Source organism: Cariama cristata, unplaced genomic scaffold (assembly GCF_000690535.1).
Source record: "Cariama cristata isolate BGI_N322 unplaced genomic scaffold, ASM69053v1 scaffold8005, whole genome shotgun sequence".
Lineage (NCBI taxonomy): Eukaryota > Metazoa > Chordata > Aves > Cariamiformes > Cariamidae > Cariama > Cariama cristata.
This window is the reverse complement of record NW_009619174.1, coordinates 2,656-21,650: the sequence shown is the minus strand read 5'-3', so window position 1 is coordinate 21,650 and position 18,995 is coordinate 2,656. Positions and strand designations below refer to the sequence as shown.

The following is an 18,995-nucleotide window of genomic DNA, read 5'->3' as shown; positions in this document are numbered from 1 at the left end:
GGGGGGGGGGGGAACCATGGAGGTAGGCTTCCACATGCTCTGTAAGAAGTAAGACCCTACCCACCTACAGAAGCACAAGACTACCTGCTATGAAAATCCTCCCAGTGGGCAGACAATTCTCTCTTCACCAAGAGGGGACCTGGAGGACTTGAACAGGACAAACTAAGGCTGTGCCACAGCAATACACTTCAGGGAAACCCAGTTCTGCAGCAGCTGGATGAAGGTGCCCAGCTCACATCCTTCCCAAGGACCAAGCTGCTCGTTGCAGTACACGCTCCCTGTACAGTTCCCATCTCCTGTCCTAGATGCCATCTTCCAGAGCTGGCATTAGCTGTGCTGCATAAAGGAAAATACGTGACATCAAGGCATTCAAATATAGGTGTCTGCTACATGACTCTGAGCTCAGCTACTGAAATTCAGTGTCACACCCCTGAATTTACTAGTGCCTCGCCGCACCCCGCCAACAGCTGGAGGGAAGGCTCATCACCCTAGGCTGTGATATCGCTGATCCCTGCAGGGTGGCACCTACGGGAGGTCGCATGCCATAAGGCTAGATTTCACTTACCCAAAAGCGCTGACAATGCCCCAAGTACAAAATAAGCATTAGGTCCAAACAACATGCACAAAAATGAAAACGGATTAAATAAGGAAAATCTACTGGTTTTAATGCCAGATTCTAATACCTTACCTTGCAGCAAGTTGTACCATTTTCTGCAGGTGGTCCCAGTAACACTGCATGCAGGGATGAGAATGCGGCTCTCTCTTTCCCAGCTGAAACAGGATCTCACAGCTATACTGCTGCTACTTCAAGGTACCCCAAAGTACCTATATGATACTGCCCTTACACATAGGTTCTGTGGGAAGCAAGCTGTATTTCTTCAGTTAGTTCTGTGGGCAGTAAAGGTTAGTTCAGACTGATCTTCATCATGCATAATACAATTTTGTTCAAGTTACATCCAGACAAGATATTCATCATTTTCATGAGGACAGACATCTGGCAGGAGGATCATAAATCAATGCAGCAACAACACAAAGCACTGACAGGTATTTAGGGCAAACAGAAAAGAGCATCTACTCCAGAGCTGGGGCAGAACGGTTTGTGCTAGCAAGTGTATAAATATATAAAACTGGGAGAACACGATGACGCATATTAATAACTACATCATTGAAAAAGAACAAGACTGAAGCACACACAAAGAGCAGTCTTTTGACCCCTTGCTGCACTATTTAGAAGGTTATTGTGCAAAACAGCATTTTGGACACGCAGTTCCCCAGATGATCACAAACAGCAGATGAATACAGGAGACAACATCCAGTGACACTTTGCAGGGTACCCAGTTTGAGATGGCAAATGCAGTTTAAGTCATTCCTACACAGACAACCCCGCTGCAAACATTTTACACAGCAGAAGCGTGGTTCTGCAACTTCTGTATTTCAAACAAACCATGCTCCTAAGCGCAGTTCCATTGTTTTCAAAGGACTTACTCACATGAGTATGTTAAGGGTTGTAAATCTCTGCTAATCAGTATGCAATGGAAAACAGCACTTCCTCAAATCTAAAATCAGTTTCCACCAAAGTAAGAACTCTAGCAATGCACCTTCCTTAAATTCAACCCCAAACCTGCAGAGTACTTGCAGACTCTCCATCTCCGTAACAAGCTGCGCTAAACCCACAAGGTTTTTCAAAGGTATCTGAAAGCCCATCTGAATTTCTTCACTGGAGTTCTCCGCAGCTCTGTCTTGAGGAAGGTGTTGCTGGTAAGTAGTCTGCAGAGGCAAGGAGAGAGCACAGGGAGCTTCACTGTCTGGTTGTCCGATGCCAGCGGCCCTCTCCTCTTTCCTTCCCAGGGCTCTCCCAGGAAGGATCACAAAGTCTTCTTGGAGGATGATTGCACCCAAGTGGGAAAGGTCTCAGGCTGGTATTCACAGTTCCTCCTCTGGGTCCCCTCTGCAGATAGATCTGTCTCCATTTTAATGCAGCCGAGTAAAACACCACCAGCCAGGCACCTTACCCAACAAGCTCATTTTTTCTCTGCTCTGTTCTCTGTTCCTTACTAACCATTTGCTCCAGTCTTCCCACCCTTCTGTCCTTCACAATGCTGCGTGTTACATGATTTGAAAAACTAAAACCTACCACTCCTCCCCAAACTCCCAAATCACCCCTTGCCTATTCCATTTCCACAGAGGAAGTCAGCACCAAGCTGCCCAGGAGGTGTGGCAGACATAGGCCATGGACACCACGGGGATGACAAAAGTCCACAGCGCTGCTGAATCCTGCTCTAGCGTTATTATCTGGTCTGCTCAACAAACTGCAGTACTCAAATTACAAGAGAAACCATGAGATGTGATCCAGCCCTACCACAGCACACAGTTTTTTTGCACTCAAGGTTTCTTACCCCACCCTAACACCCCCCAGACATCAGGTCTAGCAGCCTGGCTAGTCTAAGCAGTACCAATAATTTCTGCTTTCAAGACAAAAACCTGAACTACCGAAGCTAACCCTTTGTCAAATACAAAGCAAGAAACGACATATGATGTTATCTTTCAAACAATTTTTTTACTGCAAGTTCTTTGTAAATATTTGTATAGTCATTACAAAAAATACCAAAGAAAATTTCAGTCTGTTCAATTTCAGCGTGTCATAATTTACAAAAAATAAATAGTTTTACTCTAAAGAAGACAATTGTCTAGTATTAAGGTCAGGAATATCATTCACAGAAGTCCACATTCTCAGAGTGCTGAGTATTTGGGTCCATCTGACTTACTGTCTTCTTCCAGCATTTTCCTTTAAAATAAGACTAATCAGAACATGAGAAAAGTAACTTTTTGCTTCTGACAGAAAACTGAACATTCAACATAGATCTTGAAAACCAGACTCCATTCCTAATTGAATTGTTAGACCTCTCTGACGCACAACTTGAAAAAAAAGTTTTACTGTTTTTAAACAACTGTAACAGAACAGTTTCCCACAAAATTTAACAGTCAACAGCAGCAGCATGAAGGGCATGTTTCTCTGATATAAGGCTAATGGTCCTTGATGTGGCAGAGCTTCTATTAAAGCACAGAACTGCCAAAGCCAAGGGTATTACAATCAGTGTCACACCAGGCCTGCAACCTCTGCTCAGGCAAATCCTTACTTCTCAGCCTAGTCCCCACAGGCGTAACCAGGATTCACCACCCAAGTCCGAATTCCTGAGTGAAATGCGTGTAAGATCAGATACTGCATACTGCAACACACCAACGGCTGTGCGAATTGGTTTTGGAGTGATTGTCGTTCTAGACATGCTTAAATACTGCTTTGAAGTTGACTGTGCTTTTTCACATCAGCACTACTATTATAGTGAACTTGCTGCTACACACTGTAAACACATGAAACCTTTAGGACAATGCATAAAAGCATTAACCATGTACAGTAAATGCCATAATGAGAAAGTCTGGCACACATGTTAATTCACAAGAAGAAAAATCTTTGGACTATAGTACTATATGCCACAAAATGTTCCAAGTCCATCCCACAATAGATGGCTCATTTGATGAGTAATAAGCAAACAAGGAAAAAACTAGCATTTGCAAAAAGGTTTGAAACAGGAAAAAAGGGGGTGACTTCAGAACATAAGAGAAGATGAAAAGACAGTTTTTCTAAACTTCTCTGATGAATCACTCTGCCTTAAATTTGAGCATATAATGTCAGATTTCAAGCAAAAACTAAAAGTCTCTGAAGTGTTCTGCACAGTGTATGTGCTTCTCCTAAAGCTGGCTAAAATCAGTACTAAGGAGAATAAAAAAGAAAAAATGCATTTCTATGTTACTTCCATTGCCATGCTCTGGCTGACTTCACTAGGTCTGAAACTGAACTGTATGGTTCACACAGCTCAGGCGAAGTTACAGTTCTCGGATGTACCACCTCCCTCTTCCCCACAGGAACTAATCACGTTCAAACGCTACACCAAGCCTGAATCTTTGGCCATGCTATAGAAAATGCCTTTTTCCTGAAGTAGGTGGTCTGGGGTACCACACTCCACCACTTCTCCTCTGTCCAGGACTAGAACTCTGTAAAACAAGGGGGGGGGGAAAAAAAAAAAAAAATGGTCACAAGAAGATCCAGAAAGTCAATGAACACAGATGTATATGTACAGACAGAAACTGTAGCATAGCCATTATGTGCAAGTGAAGACAGTCCAGACTGTATGAGAATGGACAGAGGTTCTCAACTCCGTCCTTCCTGACCTCGTTGCAGATGGTCTGTCTGCTCTATTTTTCATGTAACATATGTCTAACCCAGTCATTTGCAGGCAGACGTGAGACTTTTGACTGTGCTCTGAGCCAGTCAGAAACCAGATGGCAGCACTTCTTGTCAAGGTGAGCAAGAGCCTCTAAAAGCTTGCAAGATCTGAGATAACCTTCCCATAATACTGCACCACATCGACTGCTGTTACACAGCTGCTGCTGACAAAATACGAACGCAGACATAATTTATGCAAAACAAACATGCAGCTGGAATTAGGAAGTTTTTACAAAGCAAGTTACCACAGTCAGTTAAGTCAGCTCACAGTTAAAACACTGCCTTCAGCTACCTCCACTAATTGGCCAGGCACTGCAGAGATGCTCACTAAGTCCTGAGCACCTGCTGCCACACGGTGTTACCCGCTGCTGTGACTCAATGGGGTGTTCATCTGGTGACAGTACTGCTGGTGCTGGGCCTGGCACAGGCTATGCTCCTGCCTCTTCTCTTTCACTACCGACAGCACAAAGAGATGTCTACAAAAGTACACAAAAGTCTTATCACACATCAACTTTGCTCTCTGCCTTTCTGTGATAAAAAGGGCAAGAGCGCTTAAAACTGAAATTATGGGACAACTCTGCCCTCAACCACACCTTAGCAAGGCAGTTGAGGATGAGGGAGGCTGTATGAACTATAACCAAAAGAGATGGAAAGAGAAATGTCAAATAAACTTCAGACAAGTACAGGACCTGCCCCTTTGATTCCTTATGCTGTCTGTGCCTAGTTTAGCTCCCTAAAGCTCTGATGCCTCTTCCAGCTGTGCCTAAATTAGGGCAAGACCCAGGAATAGACTCCTGTCCTTGCCTCCCTCCCCTTCCCGGTTTGCCTGGGCAGGAATGGCACAACAGCAGTGCGACAGAGGGATCAGAGGAGCTCCCCAGGCCAAGCACACAGCCACCGCACACACCCCTTCACCCATCAACACAGGGATTCCAGCAGCTCTGTGGAGAGGTGGCTAAGAGTGCACTGGTAAACGTTTAGCTAACACAAATATTCTCATTTAAGTAGAGCATAATGCAGGTCTCACATGCCATTCTTCAAGATAAAAGTGATATTACTTTACCTTGTGTAGTCCATGATTGTGTTCAGACGATGTGCTATAGTTAATACAGTACATTCCTCAAATTGAGACTTTATTGTTGACTGTATAAGCTTATCTGTTTCAAGATCAACAGCAGCTGTGGCTTCATCTAGAACCAGGATTTTGGACTTCCTGAGTAGAGCTCGTGCCAGGCACACCAGCTGTCGCTGTCCCACACTATGCAGATGGGATGGGAGGGTGGGGAAAAAAAGTCAGAACAAGTTTGCAGTATTCCTTTTGAAGCCTAGCAATTCCTTGTTCTAAAGCACAGGTGCCAAGAATCCAGCAAAATCGATAAGGTCAGTCTTACTACTTGACTGCAGAATATCTAAGAGCATCTGCAACTACATCCCCCTCACAACGAAGTCCTAGCAATGTAATAAGAGAATACACTACAAATGGTTTCAGCATAACTGCATCAGGCTGATTCACTGAATCAATGCAGCGTTGAGGACTGGACTTCAAATGGTTTCTACAGACTGAACATATATCCCTGTTTTGGTGCAAAGAGCAAGCTAACAACTTCCTTAGAAAAGTTGCATCTGTTGGGTAAGAGCCATGGTAAGTTCATAGCATCCACTACAAATAGTAGGCTGCTGCTACTAAAATCCTTCCCAAGACTGCCCAACATGTCAAACCTTGCAGCATTCTCAGTATTTCTTAAATTACTCTAAATTCCCAAACTTAAGAGTTTAAAACATGTTGAATAAAACCTAGTTGGCTGATTGCCTGGTCATGCATTAAGAATTCCCCAAGTCCCTCCCCAAATTCTCATATGGCGTGGGGGGTGGTGGTGGTGAGCCCCACACTTCATTGCTATTGCTAACCACTAGGCACATACTGTCCCAAATGAGCTGTAAGGTTTCTGGAACTGGAAAGCCTAGTTGCAGAGGGCACACAGACACCCCTCTCAGTTCTCATTTAGTTCTTAAGGCAATTTTCACAAGCACCATTCTTTGACGTACCTGAGGTTCTCGCCACCTTCAGCACACTCATGATTAAGTTTATCAGGAAGGGAGGATACAAAGTTTTTCAGGTGAGCCAATTCCAAAGACCTCCAAATGTCTTCATCAGAATGTTGGTCAAAAGGATCAAGATTCATACGCAGAGAACCAGAAAACAATACTGGATCCTAGTCATAGAAAGAGGTCATTGACAATGTACACAGAACACGGCAAGTGCTCCAAAAATATTTCTTAGATAGTGAAAGGAAAACAACATGTCCAGATGCAGTTGCAAGCCAGCTAACCTACTCAATTTAGGAGAGAGACCTCACTTTTTCCAATAACAGCAAGTTATTCTCCCTCACCCTTATTCTTCTTGGGGACTTGACCTCTGCCCTCTGCAGACTCTGGCACTCCAGAGCTTCCCATGAGTAACTCATGAATCCAGAAGGAAAAAAAAAAAAACCACACACCAAAAAAACCCACCACAAAACCCAAAAAACAACACTCAAAAAAACCCCTAATCCCTAATCAACAACAGCAAACACAAAAAAAACCCAGACAATTTTCTTTTCACTGGGTTACTAAGTTAAAGAGCAGGCACTCTCTGCCCATCCTTCTGTCAGCAGTGACTACTAGGTCAACTTTCCACTTCTTAGGGAATTACACCATCTGTAAATATTTCAAAAGTCTTCAGCTGCAGTATTAATGAAATTAATGCATGTTTTTTCTTGGACATGGCAAAATACTACTCAGGAAATACTTATGACCTACTGGTGTCAGACTGATGTAAAGTGATCAAAAGGCAAAAGCAAAGCCCCCCTCAGATTTCCAGAAGAAGTAGTGCAGAAAACCTCTTACAGGGTGCTTGCTTGTTTTTGCCAGCATGCTGCAACAGTGATTTATATAAACACATTTTATAGTCTTACTTTGAATCAGAACAGGCAGGCAATAAAGGTTACACAGTAAGAACAAGAAGACTTGAGACTGTAAGTCCAATGCTTATAAAGCTGTATTTCCAAATGTTTTGCACTATCAAACCCACGGTTGCTGGGCTAGACTGGGATGGTTATGTACAGGTTTCTGTGAGCAAACAGTACTGCATACCTCGCTCACGAGATCCTGCCAAAGTCAGAATGCTTTGTACAAAGGCCCAAAGAGTGCATATCAAGCCTGAAATAGCAACACAAAATCCCAATCTCTCACAACTAGACTACGCAGTAACTTCATTTGGTTTCTAAGAAGAATGGAACTAAAATGAGAGTGGAAACCGATCTCTAGAAAAATTCCCCCTGAGGTCTCTCCAAGTGGAAATACTCAGACTTTACTTTCCCTCTACTAGCCAAAAGAGCAATGGTCCCAGTTAATTAAGGGATCCCAATCAGGTGCTTGGCTAGGATCAGACCTCCCCACTCAGACTAAGCCATCTATAGCATTTAAGCGATGAGTGTGGGGTGCTGACAAAGCCCATGAGTTCAAAGGCCAAGGTTTTGCTTCCACATCTCAATTCAGCCATAGCCAAGCTCCTACTAGTTACCCAGCACAAGCAAATTGAAGCCAGTCTAGGAAAAAACCTTGCTCTCAAGCCCATGAAAGAGCATGCTGAAATGCCTCATGGCTATAGATCAGAAAAGGAATAAATATATTCTCCCCAGTACATTACAGAAACAGCATTGTTACAGAGTGAGTTCTGGTAATGGCAGGATTTCACACCTACCTGAGGGATGATGGTGATCTTGAACCGCAAGTCATGGAGCCCTATCTTTGCAATATTAATTCCATCAATAATAATTTCTCCTTCAGCTGCTTCATTAATCCGAAACAAACCTAAAGTAAGTGAGGATTTTCCAGCTCCCGTTCTTCCAACTATTCCAATCTGTTGGGAAGAACACAAGAACAACTTACTCTGAGGAAGAGTTAAGGCATTTCCAAGCATCTACCTGAAACTGACACTTTTTCAGAAGGTTGTCACATTTGCTGGGCTATCAACACCCCAAAAGAGCATAACAAATTGAGGCTGATCAAAGGGGAAGAAAAATCACTGGATATGAAAACACAAGAACAAAAAGCAGTCAAATTCGCAATCCAATCATGGCAGTTTTCAATTTTTCTAGAAAGGCAGGTGGAATTGGGTAGAGCAGCCCAAGGTTTCCCTAATCCTTTGTCTGGGTCATGCTTCACAGTTATAATTGCTGACTTGACATTTATCTTGTTTGAATTTATAGTAAAAATATACCAAAAGTACCCAGTTTCATACTGTATTTTTGCTTCCTAGTTAGACTGAAGTCTTCACTAGCTCTTTTTTTTAAATAAATATACAAGATTGCTACTTTGGTTGGTTGATGTATCTCTTGCCATCCACCCTTTCTAACCACTCTTGAGGCAGTATTCTGCCCATATTTGTAGGTAGAAAGAGTGCACTCAGGAGAAAAGCAAATGCCTAGTTGGTTACCACAAATAAGGAAGCTGGATAGTAGATCTGTCTTGCAGCTACCTTTTGTGCTGCCGTGCAAGATGACACTATTATTAGACATCAGAGAATCCACATAGGACTGGGGCAGGGTGCATGTGAGCACATGTGTGAGGAAGCAGTAGGAGATACACACACACACACCACCATCAGTTTGGTCAGATCCTGAGAATCTACTCTGAAGTCTCACTTTTTACTGCAGAGTCTCACCTTGCAACCTCTGCCTCACTAGATCAGGGCTTCCTGCCTCTACTTAGTAGCTCATTTTCTTGAGACTTAACTTAATCTCCCTGCAACCTGTACTCCTCTTCGCTTACGCCAAACAAATGAGCAAAATTTCCTGGGAAGGGGAGAGAAGACAGCATAAACCTCACTTCCTTATGAAACCAGACCAAAAGACACTTCACAGGCCCACATAACAGTATATCTTTATCCGATGACGCAGGACACACCATGAAAAGGCTAAGAGCCCACTACATCAGCCAGTTACAATAAGATTGATTCTACAGAAGCCCTTCTGGTTCTTAAGGACCCAAGACACACTACAGAACAGGGTGGGACCTCTCTTTGGCTTATGCATGCAGACTTATAAACAGTAACACTCTACTATAAATTCACATTCATTACCTTCTCACCCCCATTTATGGTAACATTTATGTTTTTCAGAACCAAATCCAAGTCTTCCCGGTAACGTAAACCATAGCCTCGAAACTCAACCTTCCCTTCCTCAGGCCAGGTACTCGCTGGGGCAGTTTGTTCAATACTCCATTCAGCCTGAAAGAACCACACAAATACATCTGATCAGTTCTTCCTTCAACTGGAGATGGGCTCAGAGGACACAAGGAAAAGCAGTTAAGAAAAATCCTTGTTAGTGTGTAATTTGTAAAAGGAACTGTGATGACAACGGGAAGAGGGGGGAAAAGAGCATCCCCAAGGCAGGTGAAATGGTATATGTAGCCAAGGGTTTTGCTATCCTAACTCCCACTCGCTGGATAAACTTTCCTCTTACAAATGGCAGAATCATACAGGCAGCACATACTCAGATAAACTGCTTCTAGTTGCACGTCTGGCTTCCCCAGTGGTTTCCTTACTGTGGTGGGGGTTTACAAGCAGGTTAACTGAGACAGAAGCACTAAAAGATTAACAAGCTGGTAAAGTAAACAGCTGCTGCCTCAGTCTCCCACAGAGGTGGGAGAGAAGGGAACATACCCCACTGCATTCACTGCCAGCACCAAACAAAACAGCTTTTAACTGTATAAACACTGGTCTGCTACCAGAACCTGAAAAAAAATTCTAGGAAGGGTCCTCATAAGGTCTGGCTGCAAAAATAGTGACTCAAGTCAGGTTCAAGTGACAGGCATGGCGAAGAGAAGCCACAGGGAACTCTGTTCTGTAGCCTAAAGGGGCAGATGAAACAAGTTGTTAGGTTGTTAGGCGATTTGAACAAAACCAAAAAAAGTAAAGCCTCTTTCTTCACTCCCCACACTGAGAGCAGAAAGAGAAACACAAGTTAAAAAAATAATGTTTAAGCACTTTGGAAACCAAAACCGTTGTACAGCTCCACTGCTTAGCCCAGGGCAGAACAGCACATTTCCTGAATAACACTGTGTAAACATAAGTGGATACACCTCAAAAGTTCCAACGGGAACTACCCGCCAAGATGCGGCCTGTCCCCAGAGGGAGGGCACTGACAGCACTAAGCGCTACCCCATCCCTCAGCTCAGAGGACGTGCCCAGCTGCACTCTCCAACCCATTCAGCCAGGCTGTGGGTGAGGCCTCAGAACAGGGCACTGACTTCTACCGATGTGGTGGACAACTCAATGTACCTCCTTCTCCATTTCAGCATATTCTTTGACTCTTTCAACAGCAACAATGTTGGTTTCCAGCTCAGATGACATGCGAACTAGCCAGTTCAAGTACGCTGTAATCTGCAAGAAGAGAAGAAGTCTAGAAGCAGTTTACGCTAAATAAGTTACCTGCAGTAAATAAAAATCACAAAACAACCAAAGCATTGCAAGTTCATGGAATGCATAAACACAGACAAGATCCTGGCTAACCAGTGCTGGGCAGGAGAAAAGTCCAGATACCTCTAATACGCAGGGGATAAGCCGTCTTAGCCACACCCTCTCACAAAAGCAAGGCACAGAAGGAACTTCCAGATGCTATTTGTAGTTATTACTCTCTTCCTAGGTTCTCTACATTAGTTTTCCCTCCAAAGCCGTAGCAAGGTTCTGACTTTCTGATGCAGTCTTACAATTTAGAGGTTTTTTTTTTAAAAAAAAAAAAAAAGTAAAATTACCTGCAGTGAGTAGGACACTGAGAGGCCAACCAGTCCTGCGCTCAGTTTGTTGCGTGCCATCACTGCAAACAAGGCTGCAAAGAGGACAATACAGTTGCCCACGTACTCCAGACGGACAGCCAGCCACCTGCAAGACAGAAAAATGCTATGTCTCTTTCTGGTAATTCACCCACAGAGAATTAGGAATGTGGGCAACCAACGTTCTGTCACACATACTGTTTTTGAAAAGATCAGTAATATGGCATCTGCATACTGCCAGTGACACAGGAACTGCAAGATATTTGAAGTTCTGCTCCAGCAGCATGCAAACCTAGAGGCACCCAAAATTAATAAAACTTCCTGGTGCATAAATTCCTGTCTTGGTTCAGAAGGCAGTTGTAGTTAACATTGGGATCCATTAATCAAAACTTTAAAAAAAAAAAATTTACCCAGAAGTAAGGCAAGAACTCTCAGAAAAGAAAAATTCGGAAGTAATTTTAATTCCATCACAGAAGTTTAAGCAAAACATCTGTGAAACGGATATATCCATACAGGCTTTCCTATCCTGGACAAGTATGCCAAGACCTGTAACTGATAAGGACTACAAGCAGCAGAACCATGTCTTCCCTGTATAACTGCCTTTCGATATTTTAACCCCGCTGTTACCTGTTTGCAACAATGCTTGGATAATAAGCTTTCTGATTTTCATCCACTTTCATGTTGTTCTGCTTTATGAAACGTTTCTGCTCCTCAAAGGCTCGAATGACACTGACTCCCAGGAGGGTCTCATTGAAGTGAGAGTATACAGGAGAACGACTGACAGACTCCAGGCGTTTCAGCTGACGAGAAGTGGCCACATAAAATCTCTGCAAATCAGAGTACGAGAATTATGGTTACATCCAGATTGCGTCTGAAAAGACAAAGAGAATCATAACAGAGTTCCCTCCATTTGGGCTGCTAGTTACAGAGATTCAACCTGCACATGGAAATATATGCCTTCTCCAACCCTTTTAGGCCTAAAAAGACCATTACATACGCTTTGCTGTCTTTAAACAACTGCCAATCAAACCATCTCATGCGACAGCCATTTTCTCCTCTTCCTTCTCTCTGCAAGGTTAGTTCGACACTATAAAACACACACATCACTGCCTCTAAGGTTTACTAATGGAGCCTGACAGATTCACTAATTCAAGAGTCAAAGTCAAAACCCAGCTGCTTCTCTCCAATCTGTATTGGCTCTAGATTTCTAAGAGCAAAGCAAGAGTTAAGGAAGCACACCCTGCCTATACAAGACAGCAGTGAAAGGCTGCCATCGTTCCTCTTGCTCTGTAAACAATATTCTGATGGAAAAGGCACATCAGTAATGCACACATACCCCTCTAAAGGCTACTCTTTTGTTTGGAAGCAAGTTTTAGAAAAGCCCATACATTTTCCTTATTTGGGCTCTGAGCAACAAGCTACACAAAATTTGCCTCAAAACCTTACAGCATTTTTATAAAGTCTGCTTCGGTATTAAAGGATTACTTTCTACACAGAAGTCATTCTACACTTGACAACAGAAGGAAATGCTCTGCTAGTGTCAGCTATCAATAAACCACGCAAAGCACAGTCAGTCAAGCACGACTCAAGTCAAACACATTAAAATCCATCCCAGCGCAGAGTCAGAAAAGAACTGTCTTAAATAACAGAGCATGAGTGACTGCTGGTCCCACTGCCCCCAGGTAAAAACCCCTACCTGCACAAACAAGTAGACAAGTCCCAGAGGTGGAATAATGACGGCAGCTATAGGTGTGGCCAGCAGAATGATGATACAAGCCCCAATCACGTTAAATGTTGAGCCCATGAACATCTTGATGATTGGTGGAATGGTGGAGTCAATGGTATCTATCTCCTTAGAGAAACGGTTCACCAGATTTCCACTGGGTGTACGTTCAAAGAAACTCATTGGAGACCTGAGGACATTGTGCAGCAGGTTAAGGTGCAGGTGTCGTGAAGCAAATATTCCCCCTATTGACACAATCATCGAGTAGCCAAACACAGCAATACCTAGAAAAGAAGATTTGTTTTTAACTGCTTCCACCTCTCACACAAAACGTTTTCCTTCATTTTGTCATCACTTAGTATTAGCCTATCTCTAGTACAACAATCCTGAGAACTGGAGTTCACTACAGGTAGACTCAGTAATTACTCCAAGTAATTTTTAAAAAAAAAAAAAAAAAAAAAAAATCAGTGAAAACATCACATTTCTCTCATGGAAGAAGTTGTTTCTCCATTACAAAATTTTGTATAATATTTGAGCATTTTCCTTGAGTAAAGACCACTGAATTTTAAGGTAATATTTAGCTTTTACAGAAGGATTTTTATGGCAATTCTGAAGTGGGGTACTTGGGGTGTTAGGTTTCACGGCAAACAAACTTTGACCAAAGAGCGACACACAAAAAGCCGCTGAGCTGGCCTCCCCATGGTGCCTTGGATGGACCTTCAAAGAGTCAGAGGAAACACCAGCCTACACAGCTCAGCCAGGCCGTGGCTGCAAGAGAGGCAGGGGAGCCATGGGCCCCTCTGACAAACCTAGCCATGGCCTCCTGTGACAAACCGTCCCCGCAAAGCAGGCTAGCACGGTTCCTCTACAGGCCAGGGAGCCATTTCCTGGGTCAGACACTTTGTCACCAGCTGCTGGCTCACCAGCCCCTGCAAGCCACTTTCATTCTTGTCTTGTACAAACAAGAGAAAATCATATTCACTAACTAAACAATTTTATAAGTTGGTTTGTCTTTTTTTTTTTATTATTATTCACTCAAGTTTTTCATCTTCCTATAAAGGGAAACAAAAAAAAACCCACCCCAAAACACCACACTCAAATCCTTACTGCTGCAGTTCTGTGGATACAAGGTGACCAAGAGCATTAGAAACATTCTAAACTAGCTAATCTTAAAATAGGTAAGACCAAGCAAACCTTGAGAAATTCCCAGTGCTCCATACACTCCCAGTCTAACATTTGTGAACTGCTGTGTCCCATTGATAACAGGATCATCTGTCCATAAACTTAGCCAGTAGTTGGAAGCCAGCGAGGCTATATGATTACACATAAAGAGGAAAATACTCAAGAAAGAGATAAAGAGTCCAATTGCTTTCATGTAGTCCCAGTACACTGTTGCCTTTACCTGAAGACAAAAGGGGAAAAAAAAAAAATCCATGTTGTAGATTAAGTTTCAAAAACAAGAATTCCCTCTTCTTCAACCCCTATTTAAAGCCAATATCCCTGCATCCGGCCATAAAAACATAACAGTTGCACTCTAGAGAGCCACTGCTTGGGAATACAAGCTGGAAAGCGTTCCATGGAGATGTGCCAAACCCAGCATCCCTCCAGGGCAGGCACACATCATCTTTCCCTTGGAAGGGGAAGGGTAGGGGAAGAGCTGCCTGAAATAACATAGAGCATCAGTGGCAGAGCCAAAAACTTCACTGAGAAGTTCATTTTTGGTGCTCTCTTTTTAGCACAAGATTATATAGCCTTTAATTAAATCCTTGCTCCATATGGCTTGTATCCTATGATTTGTATTTAACCAGAGGATTCAAGCAACACTGCTAAGAAGGTGTAACCACCGTTTTCCCAGGAACCTCACTCTCAGGTTTCTCAGAAAGCCTTGGGTATCCTGAGATTAGATACTTATGTCTATAGTGGAAACTTGACTTAAATTCATCTGAGTCAATCCCAGCTCCTTACGCTGAAGGGCAGATTTCAGTAGGTCACCTAATTTGTTACAACCTCTCTCCAAGAAAGAGCTGCAAGGTTTTAATTTCTTCTTTTAAACTTTGATGTGGTCAGGCCTATCATCTTAAACAAAACTTTTGTCGTCAGCACTCTTTCTGCACGCAAACCTGGGGCTCAGCTTCGGGAGCAGAGGGCACAGCAACACTTATATGAAGTACTACACAACAAGCAGCAAATCCAAGGATCTGCTCAGACCTTTCTCACCCCAGTGACATGGTCTTTGGAAGCTATTTTCTTCTGAACCCTATGGATTTTTCTGAAACTGAAAGAGAGTGGAAGAAGTGGGAATGGGAGACCTTACCCTCCCAGTCTTTGCTGTGTCAGCCTCTGTCAGTTTCCAGGAATTCTTTTCAGCAAGCGGCTTCGGCAACTCTGCTGTGCTGCTCTGGTGCTGTGACTTCCCAGTGTCTCTGCTGTATGTTGAAGAGTTACTGAGTTGCCTGTTTAAAGACATTTCTTTTTCAGTCTTGGCATGATACAGACCAGGTGTTTACTTCATAAACTGACTTCACTAGCCCATGACTCCAAGTCAGTGGCTTACATTACTCCGGTGATAAGCAATCTCTTAACCACTCATCATCAGGTCAGTGGTTACTACTGCTTCCCTCCTCCCCTCACAGTGCACTCCTAATCCTCCCTGATTGCATTCAGTTCTCAAGTATCCATCTTCAGATGCAAGTAACAAGCTAGCCAGTCAAAGAAGTCTTGGTTGAGCAATCAAGCTCCGGAAAGAAAAATGGTTGGTGATCATGAGTCTTCACAGACCTTATCATCATATACAGTGCAGCTGCTGAAGTGCAGAAAGGGTACCCACAGTGGCATCAAAATGGGTAACTGTACTCCCAGGCACTCATTAGCTTCCAGAAACACAGCACCTCTAGAGCACTATGAGAATAAGGCATAGACTATGAGATCGATTTGGGGAAGATATAATCAGAGTGATTGCCTTTGGCCTCTCTCAAGCATAACAGCAGCTGTACCAGGTGAGACTAAAGCTCCACTTAGCACTTCAGCCCACCTGAGAGCAGTCAAATGCAGAAGCCTTGGGAAAGCACATGAAAGCTGGACTAGCCAATATGATATTCTCCTTTTATGTGAGCCAAACCCACAGTATCTTGCTACAACACAATTGTTTCTTCACATGGAAAGAAGAGTAGCACAAGAGCTCTGTGCATGCAGACATGCACGCACAAGTCTGTACCAGCAACTGGAGCCAGGCTGCAGCTTCAGAGGTCCGCATGCCCAGGTGCTAGCAACAGGGTAGACTGGGATCCAGGGGCAGCTATTGGGCAGACTCAGTGTCTGAGCCCACCTAGTACATACACATGTATTATATTCTCACTAGTGAACCTTCACCCTGCTAAGCCAGAGAGGGGCACAGGATGAGGCCATTTGGTGATGTGTTTGTGTGGGTGCTCTAAGCGTTCGTGATTTGTGCAGCCGGCCATGTCTACATGTGGTGTGTATGTACACTCTGTATGTGTGTGCCTGCTGGGAGTACATCTTCAGCCTTGCTACTGCTGGACCTGGAGCCATGGAACAGCAGCAGCCTCACCTCGCTCAGGCTGCTGGATCCAGCACAATACATTTTCCTCTGACAAGTACCATAAACACCAAATTACTGTTTCTCTATGACTGAGTAACAGGATGGGGGGGGGGGGAGGGGGCACGAAGGGAGGACAGAAAGAAAGAAAGAGAGACCACACACCTATGCATCAACTTCCCAGGAGCTTCATTCACAAGGACTCCATTTTCTACCAGCTTTCCTTCCTTTCCGGATGGACTATTTGTATCTGGGTGGGATGTGAAAAAGTAAACGAGAAAGTGATAAGCAAAAAGATAAAAAGGTTTCATTTCAAATCCTAAATGCCAGGTTCAGTCCTAACATGCAAACAAAGGGGGGGAACACAAGTAAGTATTTACCTATACTAACAGATAATTGACCAGGTGAACAAATCAGTTTAGTTCCACCCCAAACAGGACTAGTTACCAAGACAGTGAACATTTATTCTTCTATTTTTCTACCAAATGTAGATCAGTAATAATAATGCAATATAGTTATGAAGACATACTTGATTTTAAAGCATGCAATACTAAGTCACACTATGACTCACTCTGTGGAAAAAAAACACAACCACCAAACAATCCAATCTCTCCTTTTCAAACTACATCTTTTACACAGTTAACTATAAATGGTTTTCATTTTAGAATGCAATGAGAAGACTTCTAGTAAATGATGGACTGAAGCCGTAAGACCAGAAGGCCTTTGACCCTTCCTGCAAAATTAAGCAGGAAGCAACATGCAAAAGCCTGGTGTTTTTAAGCAACCATAGGAATCAGATTAATTTAAGCAAGAGATCTTTCTATGAATGTCACTTCTCAAAAAAAAAAAAAGGTCTTGTAAAGTCTTGTTACAAATGGGTTGTTGTGGGATAACAAGATGCAGCACACATGACAATCATCTAAAACGCTTCACAAAACCTGTCAGCTTGAAATATTAAGCTTTCTCTGAGCAACTTAATTCAGTGTAATAGTGCCATGAGTAAAACGTCTAAGTTCGAGTTATGTCATCATTCTTCTAATACAAACCAAATGGTTAACTCCTGAAAAAATTAACTGTCAAGTAAATGGAACTCTGTTTTCAAGTATGAAAGTTAATTCAGAATTTGCAACAAAAAAAAGCATCTTGCATTTTAAAGGGTTTATGCACACAAAAAAGCCCACCTGCACCTATTCAAAAGGTATGTGGAAAAACTTGCATAGATGTAGAGTCTGAAGTTTTCATGTTTTTATACTAAAGCAAAATATATGCATAAAATATTTAATCAATACATTAAGTTAGGACTGCTGGAACATACAGCTGTTCCTTCCTGTGTCTGCAAAACTGAACATTGGTTCTATTACTCTCAAAACGCAAAGCTAAACTCTTCAGTGTGGTCTAGCGGCAGGAAAAAAAAAAAACACAAACAAACCAAACCAAACAAACAGAAAATGTGAAAAAGTGGAGTTCAAGGTTTTAGTTCTTATTTTTATTTACACAAATGAAAGTAAATCAATATGGGACTGCTGGTTATTTTAAGCACTTGACAGTATTTCTTTTGAAAGGCTCTCATATGAAAACCAGCAAGCATTCCAGCATTGTATTGCTTTAGAACATCACTGAAGTTCCAAACCCACACAAACAGAACAAAACCACAAACAAACCATCCTGCCCTAACAGCTCTCAAATTTGATTTCATGTTGTAGGCTACAAAGATTTCCTGCTTATACTGCATTTACCTCTTGAGAACAAAAAATACTCAAGATTGCCATAATAAATCTGGCATATGCACCTAGGATATAAACTCACTAACGAGGACTCTATTGAAAAATGTGTCCAGAAATGGTAAAAGGGAAGAGCTGCAAACTACTGAATACACATCTAAGAACAAAAAGGACTGGGGCTCAATCCTGAATGATGCCTCTCTGGGTATATTCCCTATACTCCTAAGGCAAGGGTGCACCTTTAAAGTTCATTTAAAGCTTCCTCATGGAAGTGTTTGAGATAAAGAATTGCTGCTGATAAGTTATCTACAAGCTGACACACCAACTGTTGTAGTGTCACACAAACAAGTATCATGCAAACCAAGCAGATACCTTCTATTGTGCAAACAAAATTCTTCAAATAACAACTCGATCTCTTGTAAATGAACTCCAGCTACTCATATTACTCCCACACAAGCACTAATATAAAGCCACATGGCCAAAAAGCAGTTACCTGTTTCCAGAGGGTGAACCATTCCTTCTAATGAAGAATCTGAGTCTAAAAGTATATATAATTAACTTTTTCCAGAACACACTCAATCATTTTCAGTCTTTACAAACACATCCAAGTAGCACAACCTAAACCACAAAACCATAAATGCCCAAGGCAGGGTCAAATCTGCTGAAATGGACCTCTTTTTAATCCCAAGCCTCGTACACAGTCAAAAAAAAGACAACCTTGAGGAAAAGGAAAAAATCCAAATCAAATTGCTACAAGTGAACAATTAAGAAACTTCCCTTCCTTCAAGATATGCACTAATGAAGAGAGAACCAAAAAAAGCGGCTCTAAAGTGGCCTCATATTGACAATAACAGGAAAATCTCACTGTGTGCAGGGAACTACCATATGGATTTTCCCCAG

The 18,995-nt window shown here is 42.6% G+C and overlaps 1 protein-coding gene across 1 annotated transcript; it reads right to left on the bottom strand.

The window, feature by feature from the left end:
* Nucleotides 1–3,755: 3,755 nt before the first annotated feature.
* On the bottom strand, nucleotides 3,756–18,633 carry LOC104162418 (multidrug resistance-associated protein 1-like; the record flags this gene model as incomplete). The annotated part of the gene is made up of 13 exons (XM_009701133.1): nucleotides 3,756–4,050; nucleotides 5,346–5,540; nucleotides 6,329–6,495; nucleotides 8,025–8,183; nucleotides 9,405–9,551; nucleotides 10,605–10,706; nucleotides 11,078–11,204; nucleotides 11,723–11,922; nucleotides 12,792–13,102; nucleotides 14,013–14,220; nucleotides 15,133–15,271; nucleotides 16,540–16,624; nucleotides 18,589–18,633. Coding segments are annotated over 13 exons (1,994 nt in total), but the record flags the coding sequence as incomplete, so codon positions are not given.
* Nucleotides 18,634–18,995: the final 362 nt, after the last annotated feature.